General features: G+C 44.1%; 1 protein-coding gene across 2 annotated transcripts in view; it reads left to right on the top strand.

Moving 5' to 3' along the window:
• The first annotated feature begins 1,420 nt into the window (after window positions 1–1,420).
• Window positions 1,421–22,631, top strand: part of EGFR (epidermal growth factor receptor) — a 516,130-nt gene continuing 494,919 nt past the window's right edge. For both annotated transcript variants that reach the window (XR_012655247.1, XM_032793483.2), the window contains exon 1: window positions 1,421–1,872. Coding sequence is in view for 1 of the 2 variants with exons in the window: in XM_032793483.2 (XP_032649374.1) it covers window positions 1,581–1,872 (292 nt within the window). In the remaining variant the exon portion in view is untranslated. The remainder of the gene's footprint in view (window positions 1,873–22,631) is intronic.

Here is a 22,631-nt window from a genome sequence, read left to right as displayed (position 1 = left end):
TTTGTCTCAGCTAAATGAAAGCTAGCAGATCTATCCAGAATGCATCTGATAGTGTAACAAGATTTCCAGATGCACAAATTCACAATATAATGCTTGCCATATAAAAACATCATTTATTGTGGTATGTGTATGTATGTATAATGGCGTGTACAAGAAAAAATACAGTAATACAAAAAGATTTATTTATTTTTGTTTAATTCAGTATTCCTTAGTCAAGTAACATTTCTAATGATTTTTGTCGATTTTTGGGTTGTATAAAGATTGGAAGATCCACGTCAAAACAGGAACAGAAGCATACAGTATAGCAAAAAAAAAATTAGTCCCAAGTAGGATCAGTGCCAATGGGACTGGGAGTTACTGGGGGAAGAAAGGCTGCATAGAAATAATGTAGTTTGTCTTCATTTTTCTCTCTCTCACACAAACTCCTTAAAGTGTTTTGGGGTAAAATGCACACAGTGGGAACAGGATCAGTCCCATAGAAGCCAGTAGCAAAACTCCAAGATCTAGGGCTATGTCAAGCTTTTCAATCATTAACTTCGCAAGGTAATGATTGATTAACTGACTTTTCCCTATGAGGTCCTTTATGAAGCTCTGTTGGCGTTTTTTAAGAAGTTCATCTGCAAATCTCTCCTTTGAAAGCAAAGGCGCGACCGACTGGTTTTAGCCTCCCAAGTCCCGCCTCAATCACCCACAATTGCTCCTTATCAGCCTTTTGTTTTCTGAGAGTTGCTCAGTAACTTATTTCCATTCTCGTCTCCTCAAGAACATAGGAGACTAGATTTGCCAGTTCGCGTTTGCCAGCCATTCTACTCTCTCTCACGCAGAGAGGAGGGCTGATCCTGCGTTTATTTACAGGGGTGTAAAGCAGGAAAAGTCCAACAAAGTTCAGGCCACATGTCGGGTAACCGCCCCAAAAGAGAGCGAGTGAATGTGCAAGCGAGCAGGGCTCCAGTCTGCTCCTGGCTTCCCTTCTAAGCGTTCACCAGCAGTGCCTAGCTTACTCTGCCGCCTATTGACGAATTGGGGAGACTTGAGGGAGAGCTTTATTCCTGCCCTTCCCGGGGAGGGGGCTGGTGGCGGGCAGGGCTGCAAAGCTGCAGCCAGAGCTAAAGTACGATCTTCTCTTTAGCAAAGGCTCCAGCTAAGGGGAGAGATGCCCGGGCTGGGCAGGGGTGGGACAGCTGGAGCCAGGGCCTAGGGAGACGGGGGCAGGGAATTTCCTTCGCTTCCTCCCCGCCTCCCGGGCAGGTGAGCGCCCCGGCCAGCCCCTCACCTGGAGCCCAGCAGGGCGAGGCGCCACCAAGGCCGCCGCCTCCTCCCCCTGCTCATCTCCGCCCCCATCCCCGCTGGCCCGCCCCCTCCTGGGCGGGCGGATTCCCCCAAGGAAACCCCTGAGCGCTGCTGGCTAGTTTGCTCGCTCGCTGCGTGCAGGGAAAGTTTTGCTGCGACCGGAGGCGTTAGGAGGAGGGGGAGAGAGCGGAGCTCCCTCAGCCCCGGGCGCGCAGCCACCGCCGGAGGAGGAGACCCGGGAGCAGCCGCCGGCTCCCAGCCAGACCCCGGGCACTTTCTCCGCCACGCACATGGGGTGGGAGCCGCTGCCAGCCGCTGGGGAGCGCGGAGCCCGGAGTCCCTTAGCCCCAGCGCCGCCGCCGCCGCCGCCTGGTGCCCGGGTAGCAGCTCAGCATGGTGCGCGGACCCGGGGAGAGGAGCTGAGCGCCGCCGGAGGAACGAGGGAAGAGCCGCGCCGAGCCCCCGGGATTAGTTCCCAGCCCCGGATGGGGGACTGGATCCGCCGGCCTCGGGCAGCAGCCGCTGTCCTGGTGCTGCTCCTCGCCCGCTTCTCCCTCAGCGCCGCCGTGGAGGAGAAGAAAGGTACCGATCGCACCCCGGGGGGCTGGCCGCGCTGTGGGGGGCGCCCAAGTGGGGCGGCTCGGACGGAGCCCCGCTGCCTCCAGGGCTGGGGGGCGGGGAAGCTTTAAACTTTCTCTCTGGCTCCATAGCTGGAGTTCCGGGCGTCAGCCGGCGCTGCCCCAGCGCTGCGCTATCAGGGCCGGGGGGCAGTGTCCCAGCTCCTTGGCCGCGCTGTGACAGCTTCGCGGCATGCCACTTCCTGAGTGTGGGGCTTGCTGTCTCCTTCCCCCTCACCCGGGAATCACACCGCGCTGCGATCTCCTAGGCTGGCTGAAGATGTCAGAGATTTTATCGGCCCCTCTGTTAGCTCCCACTCTGCCCTTCACTAACTAGGGGGCCACGTTCTGCCCTGGCGTGGTTCCGCACGTGGGGCTGCCGGGGTGTGACCCAGCGGTACCTGGCCCGATGAGTTTCCTAGGCAGCTTGGTCAAGCAATCCCTCCCGGCGTGTCCGCGTGCACATCGTGTCAATATACTTGGAAGTGTTTTAGTGCCTTTCGGAAGCATCGGTGGGGTAATAAGCCACGAGGGGAGAGGGAGTGACAGGCTGCTGTGTCGGTTTCACAAGAGGTTAGCTTGTCCTACTAAGGGGTTGCTGCCCCAGGCGTATTATGATCGTCTTCCTGTAACTAATACAGCATGGGGAGGGGGGGGAACGCCACGAATGATTCACATGCCTGCGTGAGCCAAATAACTCTTGTTCCATGCAAGCCTAAGTTTTATAACAACTGCAGTGATGTTGGTCTCTTCTCTTGTCATTCTCACCTGCTCCTGATCGTTTCCTGAGCATTGTTTATCTGTCCGGCAGAAATACACCAAGGAAAAAGCTCAGTATGTGCCCGTTCCCCCCACTCTTCTTAAAAACGGGAAACACTTATACGTGTGTTGCCCAGTCTAAAGAAATTGGCAAGCTTTATTAATGAGCTGCATGTCTCTTACTATCAGCTGCGCTTGCTGTTTCTCTCACTGACCTGGGCATATTGAAAAGACTAGTTGATTGCAAGATTTTAATACGTTAAGGAACCGGTTTCAATGTTAGGAGAAAAACAGCTTCTGGCTGGTCAAACTCTTCTCTCCCCCCTCCACCCCCCTTTTGTAAGTTTCAAGAGGAGGCAGCCAACTTCAGTTCCAGGGAAAATCGTTTTTATCTTGGAAATCCTCCAACAACAACAACAACAACAACACAATGTAGATTTTTGTTAAAAAATCGCTTGAGAAGAGACCTGATAGTTTTAGAAAGCCTTTTAGAACTGTTGAGCATAAGTGAGTTTGCATTTCGTGACTTGGGACAATAAAACCATCTTCGAAAAGGAGAAACAGGCCTTTTAGAAAAGCTGATTACACAATCTTGAAATCAAGGGACACTCTGGTTCTAAGAAGCAAGTTTGTACCTGTCCTTGATGTAACGAGGGCAGGGTTTTGGGGGGAGTTGACTCCCTTTGCTGTGATTGTGCAGCTCAGATAAAATTGTTTTGAAACACAGACTAAGTTTAGGTGCAAGGGTAATACTAAAGGTTATAGTATTAAGAGGTAGCAATTGTTATTGTTTTATTGGTATTACTGTCCTGTCTAGGAGCCCTAGATATGGACCAGGACCCCAATCTATGAATAGCAGTAAAGAAGTGATAAAGAGTATGTTTGTTTTTTTCCACAGTATAATTGTTTGGCAGTAGTTTTTCACACCAGGAGTGTTAGACCTGTTGACAAAGATAGAACGCAGTATGCCATCTTCAAAATGCCAGTTGCTTGATAGTTCACTGTAATGTATGATCTCAAAAGGTGAGCAGCAGAAGAGTGCTTTTTGGTGGCATGTTTTACTGCTTCCATTGAACTAACTGGTAAAATTACCATTGAGGTGAATGATACAGGATGAATCCTCATTTGAGAATCATAAAATAGCAGTTCCAAATTTTAACGTTTCTCTTAAAGTAATAGGTGGATGATAGATCAGACCATCATCATGACTCCAGAACCTGCCTCACTGTTCAGGTACATGAGATCATCCTTTTGACACCACATATCCTGAGCCCTGACTCAGGGGTGCTGGCACTAGGGATGCTGGGGGTGCAGCAGCACCCCCTTGCTTGAAGTAGTCATAACAACCAAATACACTGTTTCTGCTTTCAGCCTCCCCACTATAAAAACTGATACAGCACCCCTGCCCTGACTGTAAATCCAAACATATTGTAATGAATTTGTGCAGCAATACAAACCAATAAAGTGCTACAATAAACTAAAATGATGTATCTGAGAAATTTTAAATTGGATATACTTCTGAGCATTCACTTTTTAAAAATTTCAACTGAATATCACTTCTTTATTATACAAAGAGCTGATTACTCTTTTCTTTTTTTGTATTCAAAAAAAGAAATCAGATGCTAGTACAGTGCTCATTAGAGTGCCAAAAATGTACAGCTTTAAGTTTTGGTTAAGGAGATGACTTCAATGTCAATTTTTTATAAAGTTATATCTTTCTCCAAACTTTGAGAATTAAAAACAGATTTCAATACAGCTGAGAGACAACTGACTTTATTGTTAATGTTGTTGACGTTTTAATAATAAAAAAGGAATCATGAACATTCCAAAACCAAATAAAACAGAATTATTGAAAATGTAAACACACGAGATCAGAATCTGTCTCACACGTGTTGGTGTAAACCCAGATTAACAGAACAGTGAAGCTAACATACATTTTCACCAATCCAGTCACAGTAATAGTTTTAATAGTAGTAATTTCCAGTAATAGTCATGCCAGTTATTGCCTAGTGCACTTTATCAATAGCAAACTGAAGTGTAACTGGCAAATCAGTGGTAGCACTACAATTCAGGTAACCTGCTTTCCACTGTATTCTGCATCAGTTTAGTTTTGATTTTCAGTGGCCAACCATTCATGTGAGCACAGTATTATACACTGGGAATGTGCAAGGCTAGATATTGGGCATTTCATTAACTACAGAGGTTCTCTTCAGTTTCCCATAGTGTCTGGTGTTTTGGATCTCTACTTGTATAAGGGTTTTTCATTTATTAATTTTAATATGAGAATTGTCCAATACAATGCAATATTTGTACATCACTAAATGTATATTAGTGTGCACGTTTATGGTGTCTTTAAATTATTCTGTAGACTGCATGGAACAAAATGTTTTACTCATGTTCAAATATTGCTTTATACTGCTAAACCAATGGTTAAAGTTTCTTTTACAACTTTTGGCTCACATATTGTCATCTGTCTACCAGATACAAATGGGAATTGCATGTACGGGTCAAGGACATTATATGGTCCCAGATTTGTATCACCGCCATATATTACGCTGCATTCTAGCACAGAATTCCCATTGACTTGCAATGGTAGTTTTGCATAGGAAAAGAAGGTGGAATATGCCCTTTTAGCATCTATGGGTTTGTCTACACACATGTACTTTTTGTAACAAATTAACTGTATTGGTTTAGAAACTGATATTGTTAAATTGGTGCAAACCCTGGTGTAGATGTGGTTATACCAGCATAAAAGTGTGTATATTAGTATAGCTTATTTTGATAAAACAACATAAATTGTTCAAAAACTGTGTGTTGATCAGACCTTATTCTGGTACCTTATGTATGAAAGGCTTAATCCTACCTGTCTGAAAACAAATACACGACAAAAATGTATATCCATCCACTTCGGACCATATTTTACCCCCAGCCTTAGTGCAAAAATTTCATTACCTTCAAGGAATTTCTCAGATGTAAGGAGGAAACATATACATTTGGCTGCACTTTTACTGCCATATCATATATAGCTCTTGGTTTTCATCCTCAATCTATGGTTCTGGCAAAAATGGTCAGATTAAAATCTTTGTGTGAGCAAAATTATTCTCAACAAAAGATTGGGCCTTAAATTAATAATATTTATAGGCAATATATAGAAATAAATAAAACATATGCATAGCTGAGAGTCAAAAATGCTAATATACTGTATTATTTATTGCAACAACAGTGTATTAAGTGCTTTACATACAATAAAGAAAAAAGGTACCTGCCCTTGAACTCGTCTAAATCCATTGTAATCCATTTATTAATTTAGGGAGGCAAGCTCTTTCATGGAGTGTCAGACAATCTCATGATGTTTCTGAGGGCTGGCTCTGGCATTTGGGTATGTGTGTTTGCTGTGATCTTTGCGATAGACCAGTTTTAGGCAGCAGTATAAGTGACTGGTCCAACATTGTTCATAATGTTACAGTTCTTCCATGTTCCTTTTAGATCAAACTTTACTTTTTTTTGTAACTCTTCAAGAACAAGCATAGTGAATGTACATGCCTGCCTTAACTCGCTATCATCAGATTGCTTGTATCTTGATGAATTGGTTTGGCATAGAAGTTGCTGATATTCCCAGTGGTGCTTGGGTTATTCCAAATCTCGGTGATGTGTATGTGCATCATGAGGTACAATCACCTTGTATTTATGAATATTGTATTTAAGACATGTCCTAAGTTCACAAATATGCAAAATTAATAATCAGTATGTCATATTGTTTGCCTTTATATCATACACATAGTGAATATTCCCGATTTACAATTACAGGAATTATCTTCTAATTGCATTTTAGAAGGCAAATTTCTGCCCGGTAGAAATAGCCTCCTAGCCAGAACAATCAAAATTTTGCCTAAGCTTCTTTGGGTTTCAACCTGCCAAGACTGTGGTAATGTTGGCATAACGTGAAAGCTATTTAAAAAGATGGCAAAGATATTATTTGCCCCCATGCTGGAAAGAGTGTTAAACTTCTTGTTATGCAGATTTGAAATATGTCCATCATGTTAGATCTGCGGTTGCCTCTTGATACTTACTAGTAGTCGCTATTACCATGAATAGGATTTTGCTACAACAATTATTCATGCCTTTCTCACCTTAAAATTAGACCACAGTAATATTTTCTATTTCAGGTTACCCCTAAAGACCATTTAGAAACTAAAGGTAGTGTGGAATCCAGTGTGTCTACCTCCTAAGCTGTGCTTCACACGTAGCTGTTGTACTGGTGATGCGTGAGCTGCTATAGCTGTCGGCCAGAAAGTCTGCTTCTCTTCTCAGGCCGTTGTGCCACAGTTGCAATTAGCATAAACTGTGGTCAGTAATGTGATATTACTTGAGGGGCCCGTAACTCCAGAACTCGCTTGTCATGTAAGAATGGTCAAACACAGTCTAGACATCCTGATGATGAGGGTGGTAGATTCATAGATACTAATCATTGAAAGTCATCCCCTCTTAAGCAATGTGTCATTCATCCTTATCAGCTTTAATGATTCCATGAAATGCATAAAGACGTTAAGGGCTGGTGATAGAGTTTTATCTAGTTTATGTTGGTCCAGACACAAAACATTCAGTTGAGTTTCACTTTGCACTTTATGGCCATGAGGTCATGGTACATGTTGTGGGAGTCTGTTATTTGATACCTCATTTGGACTCTGACATGTTGAGTTGACAGTTTTTGTTAGACTTATGAGCACACATGATCTCATTCTTTAACTTGTATCATTTTTATTTTGTTTGTTTTTCACATGCATTTTACTGCAAGGAAGGACAATAGTGCTATTTGGTTAGTGTGTACAGTATGAGGTCTGATACTGTTTCTGTCTATATTAAACGGTTTGCCATAACAGTTCTCTAGTATTGTAATTCTTGGCTTTCAACTGTGTCAAAATGGACTATAAAACTTCTTTATTTAGGGCCCAATTCTGCCACCTTAATCATACCGGGTAATACTCATTCTGCAAGTATTTTGGGAGCGAGGTAACACTCGGCAGGAATAAAGGTGACAGAATTGGCCCCTGTGTGTGTGAGTTAATGTATATACAGTGGAGCCCTATCAAAATAAGTAATTGTCTGGTTATATTGCAAGAAGAGTGCTTATTTACTGAGCCAGCTATGACATACCTTGGCTGTTTTCCTCACAGGGAAAATGTGTGCATATGGTGGCAGGGTTGTGCTGCCAATAACTTAACAAGAGCTCTCAATTTTTGCTCCTTTAGCCTGAGCACAAGTGCTTGCAGAATAGAGAGGGTTGAAGAATCTATTCATTAGTTTTTCCATTTAAAGAAAAAAAGCCTTTTTATAACCATAATCAACAAAGAAGGCAATGTCAATAGGCAACCAAACTTATAAGTGCACTTGCTGCAAATAGTTATACTAAGGGTATATCTATACATGCAGCACAGCAGCGGCGCACCTGTACTGATACAGCTGTGCTACTGCAGCGTATCTGGTGAAGACACTCTAAGTGGACCAAAAAAACACCTTCGCAAGCGGCATAAGCTATGTCAGCGGAAGAAGCTGTGCACACAAACACTTTCATCGGTGGAACTTATGTTGCTTTGGTGTGTGTGTGTGTGGAATATTCACACCCTGAGGGGTGCCAACATAGGTTATGTCTACACTACAGCCTAAGTGCATTTGAGGAACAAAATATTGATAGTAGAGTACAATACTCAACTTATGTAAATTGAACTGGGGTGTGTGTTTAAAGCAAGGGTTTAATACTGTATGTGTTTTGTCTGCTGACAGCTCCATCTCTGACAGATGCACAGCTCCTCCACCTATTAAGCTGGTATTTTAATTAGCCTCCTGTAGTGTGTTGTTATGTATGTCTATGCATATGAAAGTGAGTATCTGTGTATTCATATGTATATACCAATATATGATAAATGCAAATGTATACAAAATCTGAAGTGCTTTTTTCTGCATTTTAATTACCAAAAAATAGAATACTTGCTATTTAGATGGGCTTTACATATGTGACGTCTTCTCAGTACAATGCAAACATTTAAGTAATTAATTGCTTTGGAAAGTGCTAATGGCTTGCATATTAGCAATCACTGATGTATAAGCACTGGTTAACTGCATCCCAAGACTTAATAAGGGTATGTTAAAGCTCTGTAAGGTTATAGAAAGGAAGGTTAAAGCACTCACCCTTGTCTGATAGTTTAGGCTTTGCAGTTCCATTGTGTTGCAGAGCAGCTGCACAAGGAGGGTAGATTTCAGAGGAGAAGCCCTGTTAGTCTGTATTCGCAAAAAGAACTGGAGTATTTGTGGCACCTTAGGGTATGGCTACACTTGGAGATGTGCAGCGCTGGGAGTTACAGCTGTCTTGGTACAGCTGTTTAGGGACAGCGCTGCACTGTGGCCACACTGACAGCTACCAGCGCTGCAGTGTGGCCACATTTGCAGCATTTGCAGCACTGTTGGGAGTGGTGGATTGTGGGCAGCTATCCCACAGAGCACCTGGTCCCATTTTGGCGCTGTGGGTTGTGGGAAGGGGACGGAAGGGTGCAGGTCATTCCGCTTCCTGTCCCATTGCCCCGTGGTGCATCACTTCACATCCCAGCAGTTTGGCGCCATTGTGAGTCTGCAGCGCGATTTCTGTGGGAAATGGAGCCCGAGCTGCTGAGGACTTTGCTGATGAGTGTCGCCAGCACATCACGTTTGGCAGCAGAGCTATTTCTTCAGCTCCAATGTGACAGTGAGGAGTCTGACGATGATATCGAGTCACCTGAACCGTTTGACAATAAATTGCTTGTGGCAGTAACGGACATGCTCAGCACCGTGGAATGCCACCTTTGGGTTCGGGAAACAAGCACTGAGTGGTGGGATCACATTGTCATGGAAGTCTGGGATGACAAGCAGTGGCTGCAGAACTTTCGGATGAGAAAAGCCACTTTCATGGAGCTGTGTGCTGAGCTCGCCAAACATGCTATACTCCAAGGGAAACCAGGCACTGCAAAATCATTGTACCAGCACACTTCACTCCCGTGCGAGGCACCAAACATTACTATTGGCTTCAGCATCAATTGCTCCTTTAAAGGCATCCCTAATCCTATGTAGCCTGTGCGGCCTCTCTAGTGCGCCTGTTCTCTCTGGACTGTGCAAATATCAGCCTCCAGGTGTTGAACCTGGAGGTCCATTTCTCCGAATGTTTCACCCTCCTCACAATATTATGGAGCGGTACAGGCATCACAGAATAAACCGCAGGGATGCAAGCTTTCGCCCCAAGTCTAGCTCGCCATAAAACACCTCCAGCGCCTTTTAAACGGCCAAAAGCACACTCCACAGTCATTCTGCACTGGCTCAACCTGTAGTTGAACGGTCCTTGCTCCTGTCAACTTCCCTTATTACGGTTTCATGAGCCATGGCGTTAATGGGTAAGGGGGTCTCCAAGGATCACAATGGACATTTCGACGTCCCCTACGGTGATCTTGTGGTCTGGGAAAAAGTCCCTGCCTGCAGCTTCCTGAACAGGCCACTGTTCGAAAAGATGCATGCATCATGCACCTTTCCAGGCCAGCCTGTGTAATGTCAAGGAAACGCCCATGGTGATCCACAAGAGCTTGGAGAACCACAGAGAATACCCCTTCCGATTAATGTACTCCGATGCCAGGTGGGGTGGTGCCAGAATAGGGACATGCGTCCCATCTATCGCCCCTCCACAGTTAGGGAAACCCATTTGTGCAAAGACATCCAGAATGTCCTGCATGTTCCCCAGAGTCACGGTTCTTCTTATCAGGATGCAATTAATGGCCCTGCAAACTTGCATCAACACTATTCCAATGTTGACTTTCCCACTCCAAACTGTTTGTGACCGATCGGTAGCTGTCTGGAGTGCCAGCTTCCAGATTGCAATAGCCACCCACTTCTCCACTGACAGGGCAGCTTCTCAATCTCGTGTCCTTGCGCGCAGGGTGGAGCTGAGCTTTTCTTTCCTGGGCTACGGTATCTTTCACTTTCTGCAATAATAAAGACTGTTTTCAAAGCCAAGAATTCATTTATTGAAAAGAAAATAACTTTCTTGACAGACACACAACATTTTGGGAACCTAAAAGGGCAGGGGGGTGGGGTGGTGAACTGTACAGTCACAGGTTTGAATATGTCCTGTCTGGAGTGCTGTGCAATGACTGCTGCACTTCAGGATGAAAATACTGCATGGTGATGGGGGTTGAGTGCAGAGGGTAAGGGTCGTAGTTCTCAGGGCTGGTTGGTGAACGTACAGGTGTTGGGGCAGCTGGTGGTGGTAAGAACCTGGATGCTGGGGAAGGGGGTTTTGGAGCTGACATTGGGGCACAAGGGAAAGAGCTTTGGGACAAGGGGGAGGGGGCGGCACGGTACTGATTCATAACTGCTTTCACCAAATCTTCTTTGCTTTTCTTTGGTTTCCTCCTCAAGTTCTGTAGCCTTTCATCAGTCCGTGATAGGGCCGGAGTATCCAAGGGCCCTTAAAAAAACAGAAATAGAAACATTTATTACAGAGGCTGCATTGTTTATAATCACAGTGAAGGAGTTTTTAGAGTATTTCTAGCAACATTTACACATAGCAAACATAGCACAGAGAGGCCACAGCAGCGAAAACATGGTGAGTAATGGGGAATGAGTGATTAATGAAGCCATCTCGCTGCCGCATCTCACCTGGGAAGGGGAGCTGCTTGAGTCAGGGCTCACTGGGATTTCTGTGCATTGGGGGAAGCAGATAGCAGCTAGGGGGATACCGCACTCAACACCACCGCCACATTTGCCACAGCAGTTTCTCCTGGGAGCCATCTTGCACCCACGGCTCACCTGGGAAGGGAAGCTGCTTGAGTCAGGGCTCACTGGGGTTTCTGTGCATTGGGGAAAGCAGCGAGAACCTGGGGGAGACCTACACTGAAGACTATCCCTACATTTTCCACAGGATTTTATCCTGCCAGATATCTCGCTGCTGTGGGTCACCTGGGAAGCAAGGGAGGGTCTTCTACAGCAATGCGGATTCCGTCCTGGCCCCTATGCAGCTTGCCTGTGTGCAGCAATGGTCCCCCCACCCATCACGGCACAGTGGAGTGGACGCGTTAGCCTGACTGGGACAAGGACCACAGTGGCTCTCCCTATAAACTTGCACAAGTGCATTGCCCACGCTCTGGCTGAAACTTTTGAAGAGATTACAGAGGCCGATTACCGCGACGTGATAGACTACATCAATGGGCTATTCCACATTTAGGCATGCATGCAGGCAGCCATAACCGCCCCCCTTCCAAAAACAGTTCCATCCTGAAAATAAAAGCCGCTTACTGAGAACCCGCTCCTCTGCTTCTTCTTCAGCAACGAGTTCCAGCTGCTGTGACTGGCTAGCTTCCTAGATATCTCGCTGCTGCGGGTCACCTGGGAAGAGCGGGAGGGTCTGCTACAGCAATGTGGATTCCGCCCTGGTCCCTATGCAGCTTACCTGACCCAGGGCAGTGGAGTGCAAAACGATGAGCAGAGTGGCTGAAAACGTATGCTGGGATACCTCCTAATACCCTGGAGGCCAATAAAAGCGCTTTTGCTGGCCACACTTGATGAGCAGCGCTGCATCACCAGCGCTGGAATCGTTACACCCCAACCAGACCAGATGTACAGCCAGCGCTACAGCCTATGCTTTGCAAGTGCGGACACAGAGTAAGTTGCAGCGCTGTAACCCCATCACCAGCGCTGCAACTCTCAAGTGTAGCCATACCCTTAGAGACTCATAAATTTATTTGAGCATAAGTTTTCGTGGGCTACAGCCCACTTCTTCAGATGCATAGAATGGAACATATAGTAAGGAGATGCAGACTCCTTTCAGGCCATATGGTCTCTTTAGCAGCTTTAGGCCAGATCTACCCTAGGAGCACTCTGCTATAGCTACACTGGTCTACTATGTTGCCAAAGTGTTCCTAGTGTGGACACAGCTTGTATTGGCAAAACTGCGCTTTTACCGACATGGTATATTCCTGTCCCCCCTTCTCCCCTTCAAGCAAAACAAGCTATGCTGGATAAAGGACAGTTTTGCCGGTACAGCTGTGTCTGCATTGGAAGCTTTGGCCCTCACAGTTATCAGTCACAGATCACACCCCTGACTGACACAGCTTTGCTTAGCCATGTCTACGCTACAGAGTTAGGTCAACATAAGGCAGCTTATGTCAACCTAAATGTCACTAAATTTATGTCACTAAAATGCAGCTCCCACTCGCTGATTACACTGACTTAACTCCACCTCTGTGAGAGCTTAAGTTAATGTAATTAGATGGACACGGTGTCAGTGTAGACACTGCGTTGCTTACATCGACTGTTGCTGCCTTTCAGAAGCCATCCCACAATGCCTCACACTGATAGTTAAATTGGTGCAAGTGTTCTTGGTGAGGATGCACAACGCCAACATGAGGGGTGTAGTGTGGACATGCAAAAGCGATTTAATCACTGTGGTGGCTGTACATCAACATAACTTAGGTTGACTTAATTTTGTAGTGTAGACCTGCCGCTAGAGACGTCTCAGGTGTAAATGTTGGGCGCTGGGGAAGGAAGAGGAGACTATGAAGCTGTGAGGCTATGGGGAGAGGAAGAGAAGGGCACAAATCAGCTGCTCAGTGGACAGGGCAATGGTGATTTACTTGAGGTTTCTGCAAGAAGAGAATTACTTGTGTCCTGTTCAGTGAAACACTATTTACAAAGTGCACTCAAGTAAACATATTACAGGAGGATGATATTTGATTCAACATCAGTTTATGCTACAAATAGGTAACTGACCTGCAAGGCCCTGGCAATCTGCCACTGCTTGGCAAAGGGGCAATGTAACCTTCACAATTCCTCTCTTAGGTAGCTAAGTATTACTTCGCCTATTGGCAGATTTGGAATCTGAGGCACAGAGAGGTTGGGGAGAGCTGAGATTTAGGATTTTGGCCTCCAGCCCCATGCTCTAACTATTAATCAACATTGTCTGTCATTTTAATGTAACCCACCTCCCACTTCTCCAGTTATGCTTATTGTCAAGCTTTGAAATGATATACATTTCATTCAGCGCTCTATTTCCACTGGTGCACACATGTAAAGTCTGTTTTAGTATTTGCTGGGCTTGCAAGGACTGTGTGCTTCTATGTGTTTCTACAGCTTCTATCACAAGGCGTTCCCATCACCTAACTGGATCTTTGAGCACAACCACAATATAACTAATAATCAACCTCATAAGGAGAGCTCTCATGGAATATGCCAGGTTTGATATCTCACAACCAAAACACATTAAATCCTATCATATGCAAAAATTCTGTTTCCGTATCCCCATTGCAACTGCTGATTGGGGATTATGATAAAACACTTTAAGAGCCAATAAGAGGGACCCCGTGGATATTTAAATAATAGAGAATTGTAATGGTAGAGCGAAATTCTGGGCTGGTTTAAGCAGCTGCCTACTCACATTGGGTTTGAATTTACTCCTAAATCACTTTTCCACTGTAAATACAATTGTAGTTTTAGTGGTAGTTCTGACTTCACTGATTTGATGCTTGAAACAAAATATTACTCTATTATTTGTATTACCATAGCAACTAGATATGCCAATTTTTGAGTTTTGATATGCGTTCACACTGCTGATTAGATTCAATGGAAATTGTGTGCACATCTGAGTAGAATTTGCCCTGAATGCAGAATAGTTAATACTTCTTTCCAAGTTCTATGCACTTATTTCCATTTATTGCTGCTGATGGTTCTGTGGTTAAATCAGTCTAAATGATGATTTGGTCTTGAAAATGGTACTTTTTTTTTTTTGATTTCACACATATTTTAACAAGTTGTGAGTCTGTGTTTTTAAATTGCATGTTTGAGAGTAGAAGTGTATCTTTGAAATGAATTTGTGCAGCAAATTCATGTGGGTTTCCTGACACTGATCCAATATGTAGAGATATATAAAACTGAAAGGGAATGAGGCAGGGCTGGGGGAAGAAGCTTGTTTTAGCAGTTGGGTCAGTTATTTCAACAATGCCTTCGGCAAAGAAGTAAGAAGTTACTTACTCAAATTGGTGGCTAGTTTCCATGGTTCAGATTGGAACACATATTACAACTTATTTGAATGAGTAAATGATTGCTAGTAAAGGAGACAACCTCAACAAATAGCATGGCATGTCACATATCTCATGTTATTTCCTGTGTCCTTTAGAATCGATGTGGTTAGGTTGGTTGCTGCAGGAAAGCTGTGTCACGTTTTGAATCAAAGCCACTTAGCAAAGGCTTACATTAAAACAAAAATGTACACCTTTTTTTGTACAAAGGGTGAAGTATTCTCAGCCTATGGTTGTATTTTTACTTTTCAATAAAAAAAATTTTGACTGTGAAAATGTTTTTCCACTCCTACTTCTGTTTTTGTAATTTTTGAGAATTCTCATGCAAGTTTCTCCTTTTTACTGCAATTGCTGTACCATTAGGTGTCCTGCTTACACTGTTACCTCAGTTTTTTATGATGCTCCAAGTGAAGCAGTGCAATATCAATCTATTATCAGGTTCATCCTTGCTCAAATGTGTGTATGTGAGGTATGTATTATCTCTAGTGCTTCCAAGAGGATATGCTCCATGATCAATCAGGTCTCTTCCATCTTCAACTTCTATTGTCCTGATTGGACTTCTGGTGACAGCAACACGTTCCCAAGATATTCTCAGATAAAGTCTGAGCTTGCTTTTTGTTTCCTAGAAATACTGTGGTTTTGCTGTGATATAACAGGTAGGACTGGGGACCCTTTTGGGTGGGAGTGGGGGATCAACATCGTCTGCATACCTAATCCCTGGAGATTTCGGTCTTCTATTTCCTCATTTTCCCTTCCTGCTTCTTTTCCCTTAATATAATTTAAATATTAACTAATCTACAGTTAAGACATTGAGGATTCTAGTTTAACATTGTAGACTTGTAAGAAAATAAGCTTTCAGTCCCATAAGAAAATATATTATTTCTATATGTGGATACTATTCCTTTCACAAACAGAAGTTCAGGTTGGAGTCCTTTCTCATACTTGAATGTCTGAAACATAAATCTGCTAAACACCTTATTATTTTCAGCATTTTAGCTGGAAAATGAGGCCATAGTGTTTTTTTTTTTTTTTTTTTTTTTTTAAAGTAGATAACTTGGCAAAATTAAGTATACATTTTTCATTTTGGAGGCACGTAGTGGATTAATATTGTCTGTTATGGCAAGTGAACATAGAACTTTAAACAAACAAACAGAAAATGCCCCCAAATGTGTATTAAATGAAATTGCAGTAGTGACTATTCATTTGGCAAAGTGCACTATTATGGAATGACAGAACAAGAATTTGGTGCTTTTAGCCACGAGCCAGTTGCTATTTCCATTTTTAAACTTTGTTTGATGTTATAAATCAGCTTCCCATAAGGCTGAAACTTAATCCTCCTACTTTTTAAAAAAGGATTCATTTTGTTTAGTGCTATTCAGACTGGTCAGTTTTTGCTGTGACTTCCAATTTTTTTTCTTTTCTCTGGCCTGTTCTAAATTACAAAAGACGTATTTTCAAATTGAAATTTTACAGACAGTGAGGCCCTGATCCTGCAAGCTGTTTTGTGTAGGTGGAGCCCCACTTTAGCCACTGGGGCTCTGTTTGAGGACTGGGTCTGCTCACACTGAGAAACTTGCAAGATGTGGGCCTATAGTTCTTAATATAGACTGGTGTCTTGGTGGTGGTGTATTCAAAAGTGCTACTTCACTATGTTGTGATTGACACTGATAATACACTGTCAGATAACTTGAATTCCATCCCTGTTATCACACTAACTACTATAATAGGATGTCAATGTAAAATTAAGAATTTGCATGTGTGTGTGTTGTATTGTATTGGGTGTCTATCACAACATCATATACAATGTAAATAGAAGTTACTATGTATGGAGCAGACACATTTTACTCTCCTCAAATTTATTAGCTATATGAGTGTTGACTCATATAGCTGGTCATTTGTTCTTACTTTAAAGACTTCCACTATCCAAAAAGCAAAACAACATAGATTTCAATGACTGCTTGCACATTTGCCAGTGAAAGGATGAGATGGTAGTGCAAATTCTATTAGAATGCCAAAGCAATATTTATTTACTTTTACATATTTTGAATTTCATTATACCATGAGTAAATTCACAAAGGAACATAACCTTTATTTAAAATTTCACGTAATGATCTCACTAGAAGAAGTTAGATTAGATTTATGTGGCCACTTTGTCCAAAAGGGTGAATGAAACGTATATTTAACATGAAAGATTGTATCATGCACTTTACTGAGACCAATGCAATAACTAGACACCATTCACAATATTGCTTCTCTGAAGCCAGTGTCAAAAAGTTGATGTCAGTGGGAGCAAATTTAAAAAAAAAAAAAAGCTGCACCAGTGTAAACCAGGAGTAAACCAATGAGATCAATTGAGTTAAAAATTGAGAGCCTGTTGTTTACAGTGAATAACCTGACTAGTTCTAATGGGCAGAATTAGGGCTGGAAAAAAAACGTTTAGCTCTTTGTTTCTTTGCTTTAGCTAGTTGATAAATCCTAAATGTTACTTTAATATACAGGTTTTAGATATGCATCTTATTACTGGATCAATTTGAGTACTTCCTCAATTTTGAAAGGATTACTACAGGCTCATTTCCATTTTCAACAAGGGATGCAATTATTTTTGAAAAAATTTATTTTCAGTCTATTTCCTTCTTAATAAGCTTTGCAAGCTGCTCTTGTTTAATGATTTTATCATTTCAAAGCTTGTTCTTTCTCTTTCTCTTTCTTACTTTTTAATTAGACTGTCTTCTAGGCAGCATCATTTGGTCACAGATATCTGTATCAGAATAAGTAATCCAGCAACATCTTCTCTGGAGTCTTTTTCCATCAATATATATGCTGCTTCCATCAATACGCATACATGATTCCCCTTGACACTACCAGGAGAATTGTTTGGGCACAAGTAAGGAGGAATAGACCTTCACCAGAGTAAGGGTTGGTTAGTACTTCACATGAATGTATTTTAAGTCTTGAACAGCAGTCTGTTGTGCTTCAATTAATACAAACTACCAACTGGATTAAAAGAGTAAAAATTAACTATTAATTAACAAAGCATTTGTTTCTTTTGTGTCTGGCCAGTACTAATTATGAACCTAATGAATTAAGGGTAGCACAGAGCATCCAAGAAGCTGCTGGTATCAAAAACGTATCGAAGTTCTTGGAGAAAATTTATTGCCCTCTGATATAAATTGTCCCCCCACCCCCAGCTGCATTTCTAGGTCATAAATACCATACTTGTCTGCTCATGTACTGTCTATATTTTGTATTTATTAAATTACATGAAGAGTACATAAGCCAGTCATTGGTATTTACAGGAGAGACTCCGAGACTGTTTCTTCTTTTCATACAGTGGAAATTGGACCCTGCCTGTAAACTATTATCAAATAATGTTTCAAATGCTCAGTCATTTTAGAAGGAGAAAGTGTGTTACTTCTATCTGAGTAAACAGACTAGCCAGAATAGATGGGATTATAAAATAGATTGTTCTGGAGCAACACTGTGTTATTGAAAATGATGCTATCTCACTGGTAATCATATTGTTAGACTTTATGGCCCATAAAGTTAGATAAAGGCATTTGTAAAATTGTCTGTCAGTAAGAATTTTTACCTTTCGGACCTTTTCAATCAACTTCTTCAGCTCCCTTAATAAATTAACACCATGAGCTGTGTTTTTTTAACTATACAAAATAACACTTTCATTCCATAGATGTAATACCTCTATTGGAAAAAAAAAATGACACTGGGTATGGCTACACTTACATTTTTACAGCGCTGGTAGTTACAGCTGTGGTCGCACAGCTGTGTAGGGCCAGCGCTGCAGTGTGTCCACACTGACAGCAACCAGCGCTGCAGTGTGTCCACATTTGCAGCATTTGCAGCGCTGTTGTGAGTGGTGCATTGTGGGCAGCTATCCCACAGAGCACCTCGTCCCATTTTGGTGCTGTGGGTTGTGGGAAGGGGACGGAAGGGTCGGGTCATTTCGCTCCCCTGTTCCGAACGACTGTGGTGACTCGCTCCCTTTTCAAGCCGTTGTGCCATCTGTGGTTCTGCCGCGTCGGACTCTCAGTTAAGAAATGGAGCCACGAGCTGTGAGGACTTTGCTGATGAATGTTTGCCAGCACATACTGTCTGGAGTTGAGTATTCCTTTGCTCCAAGTGACAGTAGAGAAAGAGCTCAAGATGATGATAAGGATTCGGCTGACGCACCTGACACTAAATTGCTTGTGGGGCAAGTAACGGAGAGTGCTTAGACACTGTGGAAACGCGCCTTTGGGCTAGGGAAAACAGCACTTGAGTGGTGGGATCGCATCGTCATGTCAAGTCTGGGATGAAACAATCAGTGGCATGCAGAACTTTAGAGAGAAAAGCCACTTTCATGGGACTGTGTGCTGAGCTCGGCCCCCCTGCAGCGGCAAGGACACGAGACTGAGAGCTGCCCGGTCACCTTGGAGAGCGGGTGGCTATTGCAGTCTGGAAGCTGGCAACTCCAGACAGCTACGATCGGTCGCAAACCAGTTTGGAGTGGGAAAGTCGACCGTTTGGAATAGTGGTGATGCAAGTTTGCAGGGCCATTAATCGCATCCTGCTAAGAGAACGTGACTCTGGGGAATAGTGCAGGAACATTCTGGATGGCTTTGCACAAATGGTTTCCTAACTGTGGAGGGGCAATAGATGGACGCATATTCCTATTCTGGCACCACCCACCTGGCATCCGAGTACGTTAATCAAGAAGGGGATTCTCTATGGTCTCTCAAGGCGACTGTGATCCGTGGGCATTTCACTGACATTTACACAGGATGGCCTGGAAAGGTGCACGATGCCACGCATCTTTCGGAACAGTGGCCTGTTTCAGGAAGCTGCAGGCAGGGACTTTTTTACCAGAGACAGAAGATCCACAGTAGGGGACGTCGAAATGCCCATTGGTGATCCTTGAGACCTACCTTACCTGTAAGTAACCTTGCTCATAGAAACCGTATACCAGGGAAGCTTTGACAGGAGCAAGGATGGTTCAACTAAACAGGCTGAGCCGGAGCAGAAATGACTGTGGATGTGCCTTTGGACATTTAAAGGGGAAATAGGGAAGTCCTCTACGGGACGCTAGACGTGGGGGAAAGCAGCTCCCAGCGATTATAACCGCGGTGCTGGTATCTGCTCACCATATATTAATTTGCGAAGGGAAGGGTGAAACTCAGCTCGACGAATGGATACCTCTCGAGGTTCAACTCCTGGAGGCTGACTTTTGCACAGCCAGAGACGGCAGGCTACTAGAGAGGCCAGCAGCACAGTGCTCAAGTTGTATTAGGGATGCCTTAAAAGGAGCAATTTGAGGCTGAAAAACCGACACCAGTAATGTTGTGTGCCCTTCCACAGGAGTTAAACGTGCAGTGGTTGAATGATTTGGCAGTGCTATTTTTCCACTTGTGGTACAGTATGTTAACACTTCTGTATAATAATAAAAACTGTTTTAAAAGACAAGAAATCCTTTATTAAAATACAAGTACATAAAATGGGCCAGGGGAGGTAGGGTGATGAAAGTTAAAGTCAGAGGTTTGAATATGCCTTCCTTGATGCTGGCAATGCCTGCTGCACTTCAGGATTGGTCGTAAGTTCTGCAGGGCTCGTTAGGTGAAACGTATGGGTTTGGGGGCAGCTGGTGGTGGTAAGACGCAGGATGCTGGAGCAGGGGGTTTTGAAGGAAAACAGTGGGGCACAATGTTGTGTTGAGCTTTGGGAGGGGAGAAGGCAACGGTAGTGGCTCTGACCTGCAGGTAGTTGACTGCATGAGGTCTGTTGTGGCGTATCCAGGATGCTTAGCAGCCGATCTATGCTTCCTTGGTAGCCAATGTGCCTTTCTCTTGGCAGCCTTTTCCTTCTGCTTGGCAAGCCTGTTCCTTTTTCCTGCTTTCCTTTTCCCTCCAGTCTTGCAACTTTTTTATTACTGTGGAATACAGTTCATCACTGCTTCACCAGCTCCTCCTTATCTTCTTGGTTTTTTCTATTCCGTAGTTTTTTCAGAAGTCTGCGCTGATGAGCGTACCCAAGGTTCACTTTAAAAAGAAACGCAGAGAGATAAACTTTTCTAGCAGAGCCTGTATTGTTTTTAAGAACTATTATCTAGCATCTTTACACTGATTGTGAGCATAGCACAGAGAGGCCGCGCTGCAGCAGAAGATGGGTGAGTTTCCCCACACATTCGCTAGCTAAACCTCTGCTTGACTCTGGGATCAATGGGTTTTCTGTGACTTGGGAAAGCAAAAGCAGCTACAGGCACACTAGCACTGAAACCCTACATTGGCCCATCATTCTGCCACAGCAGGTCACTCCTCAGAGCCATCTTGCCTTAATCCTGCGGCTCCACCTGGAACGGCGGGGCGTGCTTGACTCGGAATCCCATTGGGCTTTTCTGGAGTGACTCCTGGGAAACCGCAAGCTACACATTAGCACCGCCTTACAGGGAACCCGGGGCATCATGCTCGCAGTACCTGAGTTAAGGCTTACGACTCTTAAAGATATCCACACGTTGATGGATCGACCGGAGGATTAGCTGGCGCCGCGACGGGCCACCCAGGTTACTCCCTAGACGCACTATCTTTGCTCATTGACGGTATAACACGAGGATGGAGAGCTCACGTCTGGGAGAAAGGGCCTGGATGATAGTCCGTAGAGAGTTATTGGGTAGGATAGGAAGTGAGGGGTATCAATGAGAATCGATTCCCGACAAGAAGTCAGCTCACGTAGAAAAGTGAGGGTGTACCTCAAGCATAATACCGAAAATGGGGCTGAAGGTATGAGCACGATGTTAGAGAATGTATTTTGGTATCGGGAAGCTTGACTAGCATATTTAGGCTTATTCTGGTTTTATTAGGGTCCCTAAAGGCATTCCACGGTTAGTCATATGGCGCCAGCGCCCGAAGTTGCGGAGGATGCCACCAGGAATCCTATCTTGCTGCAGGTCTCGCTGCCCGCCCTCATCGCTGTGCGTGGGCTCCCGCCGCATTACCCTGGAACGTGTTGCGGGCCTGCGTGCAAGAGAGATTTACGCACTCCGTGTGGGGATCCGACATGTCTGTATGGTACTAGGCGAGTTTGCCACGGTCAGTAAATACAAGTCAGCAAAGGCCACCGTTTCAGATACGCGTTGGACCGTCACACCTTATGTATCAGAGCGGACAATTTGATATGCCGAGAGGCAGCCATCTCCGCCACTTGGCATGACAGTCACGCAGTACAAACTTTTCTTTACGCAAGGAATGGAGGGCTGATGGAGCCTCAGCCCCAGTTGCTATATAGGACGGTTACCCCAGCTGTTCTGATTACCATCTACTGGGAATAGACTGAATCATTCCTATTGATTACCGGCAGGCGCCCCTTGGGGCTGGCCAGCTTCACCTGAGCCGCCAGGGAGCACTCACGGCTGATAGGGATCGGACAGATAGCAGTCCCTACTGCAGCATCTGCCCCCTGGGAGGAGCAGATCCCTGCTCTTACTGGCTCAGGGCATCGCTCTCAGCACATCAGTAGACATAGGGTGACACTGAAAGAAGTCAGAAATGCAATTTCTTTCCGTTTCTTTCATGTGTGGGGGAGGAAGTAAATTGTTTCGAGCTATACCCTGAACCGACCGGGACAATTGGTTTGAACTTTCTACAGGGATTTGGAGCTCAGGCCAAGAATTAAATATTTTTCCGAGGACTTGCTGGTGGACGTAGGGATGCGAGTCTCGATTTAGTACCCCTCCCTCCCTCCATAAAGTCCATTTGATTCTTTGTTGGCTTTTCCGTTATGCTTGACATCAGCACCGGTAGCCTGGAGATTTTTTCAGATCTTTGGCATTTCATCTTTCGTAATGGAGGCTCTAAATCGAACAGATTTGGGTTCCATACTAAGCGATCAGGAT

This window comes from Chelonoidis abingdonii, chromosome 2, assembly GCF_003597395.2.
Source record: "Chelonoidis abingdonii isolate Lonesome George chromosome 2, CheloAbing_2.0, whole genome shotgun sequence".
Lineage (NCBI taxonomy): Eukaryota > Metazoa > Chordata > Testudines > Testudinidae > Chelonoidis > Chelonoidis abingdonii.
The sequence above is the reverse complement of the archived record's forward strand: the minus strand, read 5'-3'. Positions and strand labels throughout refer to the sequence as shown.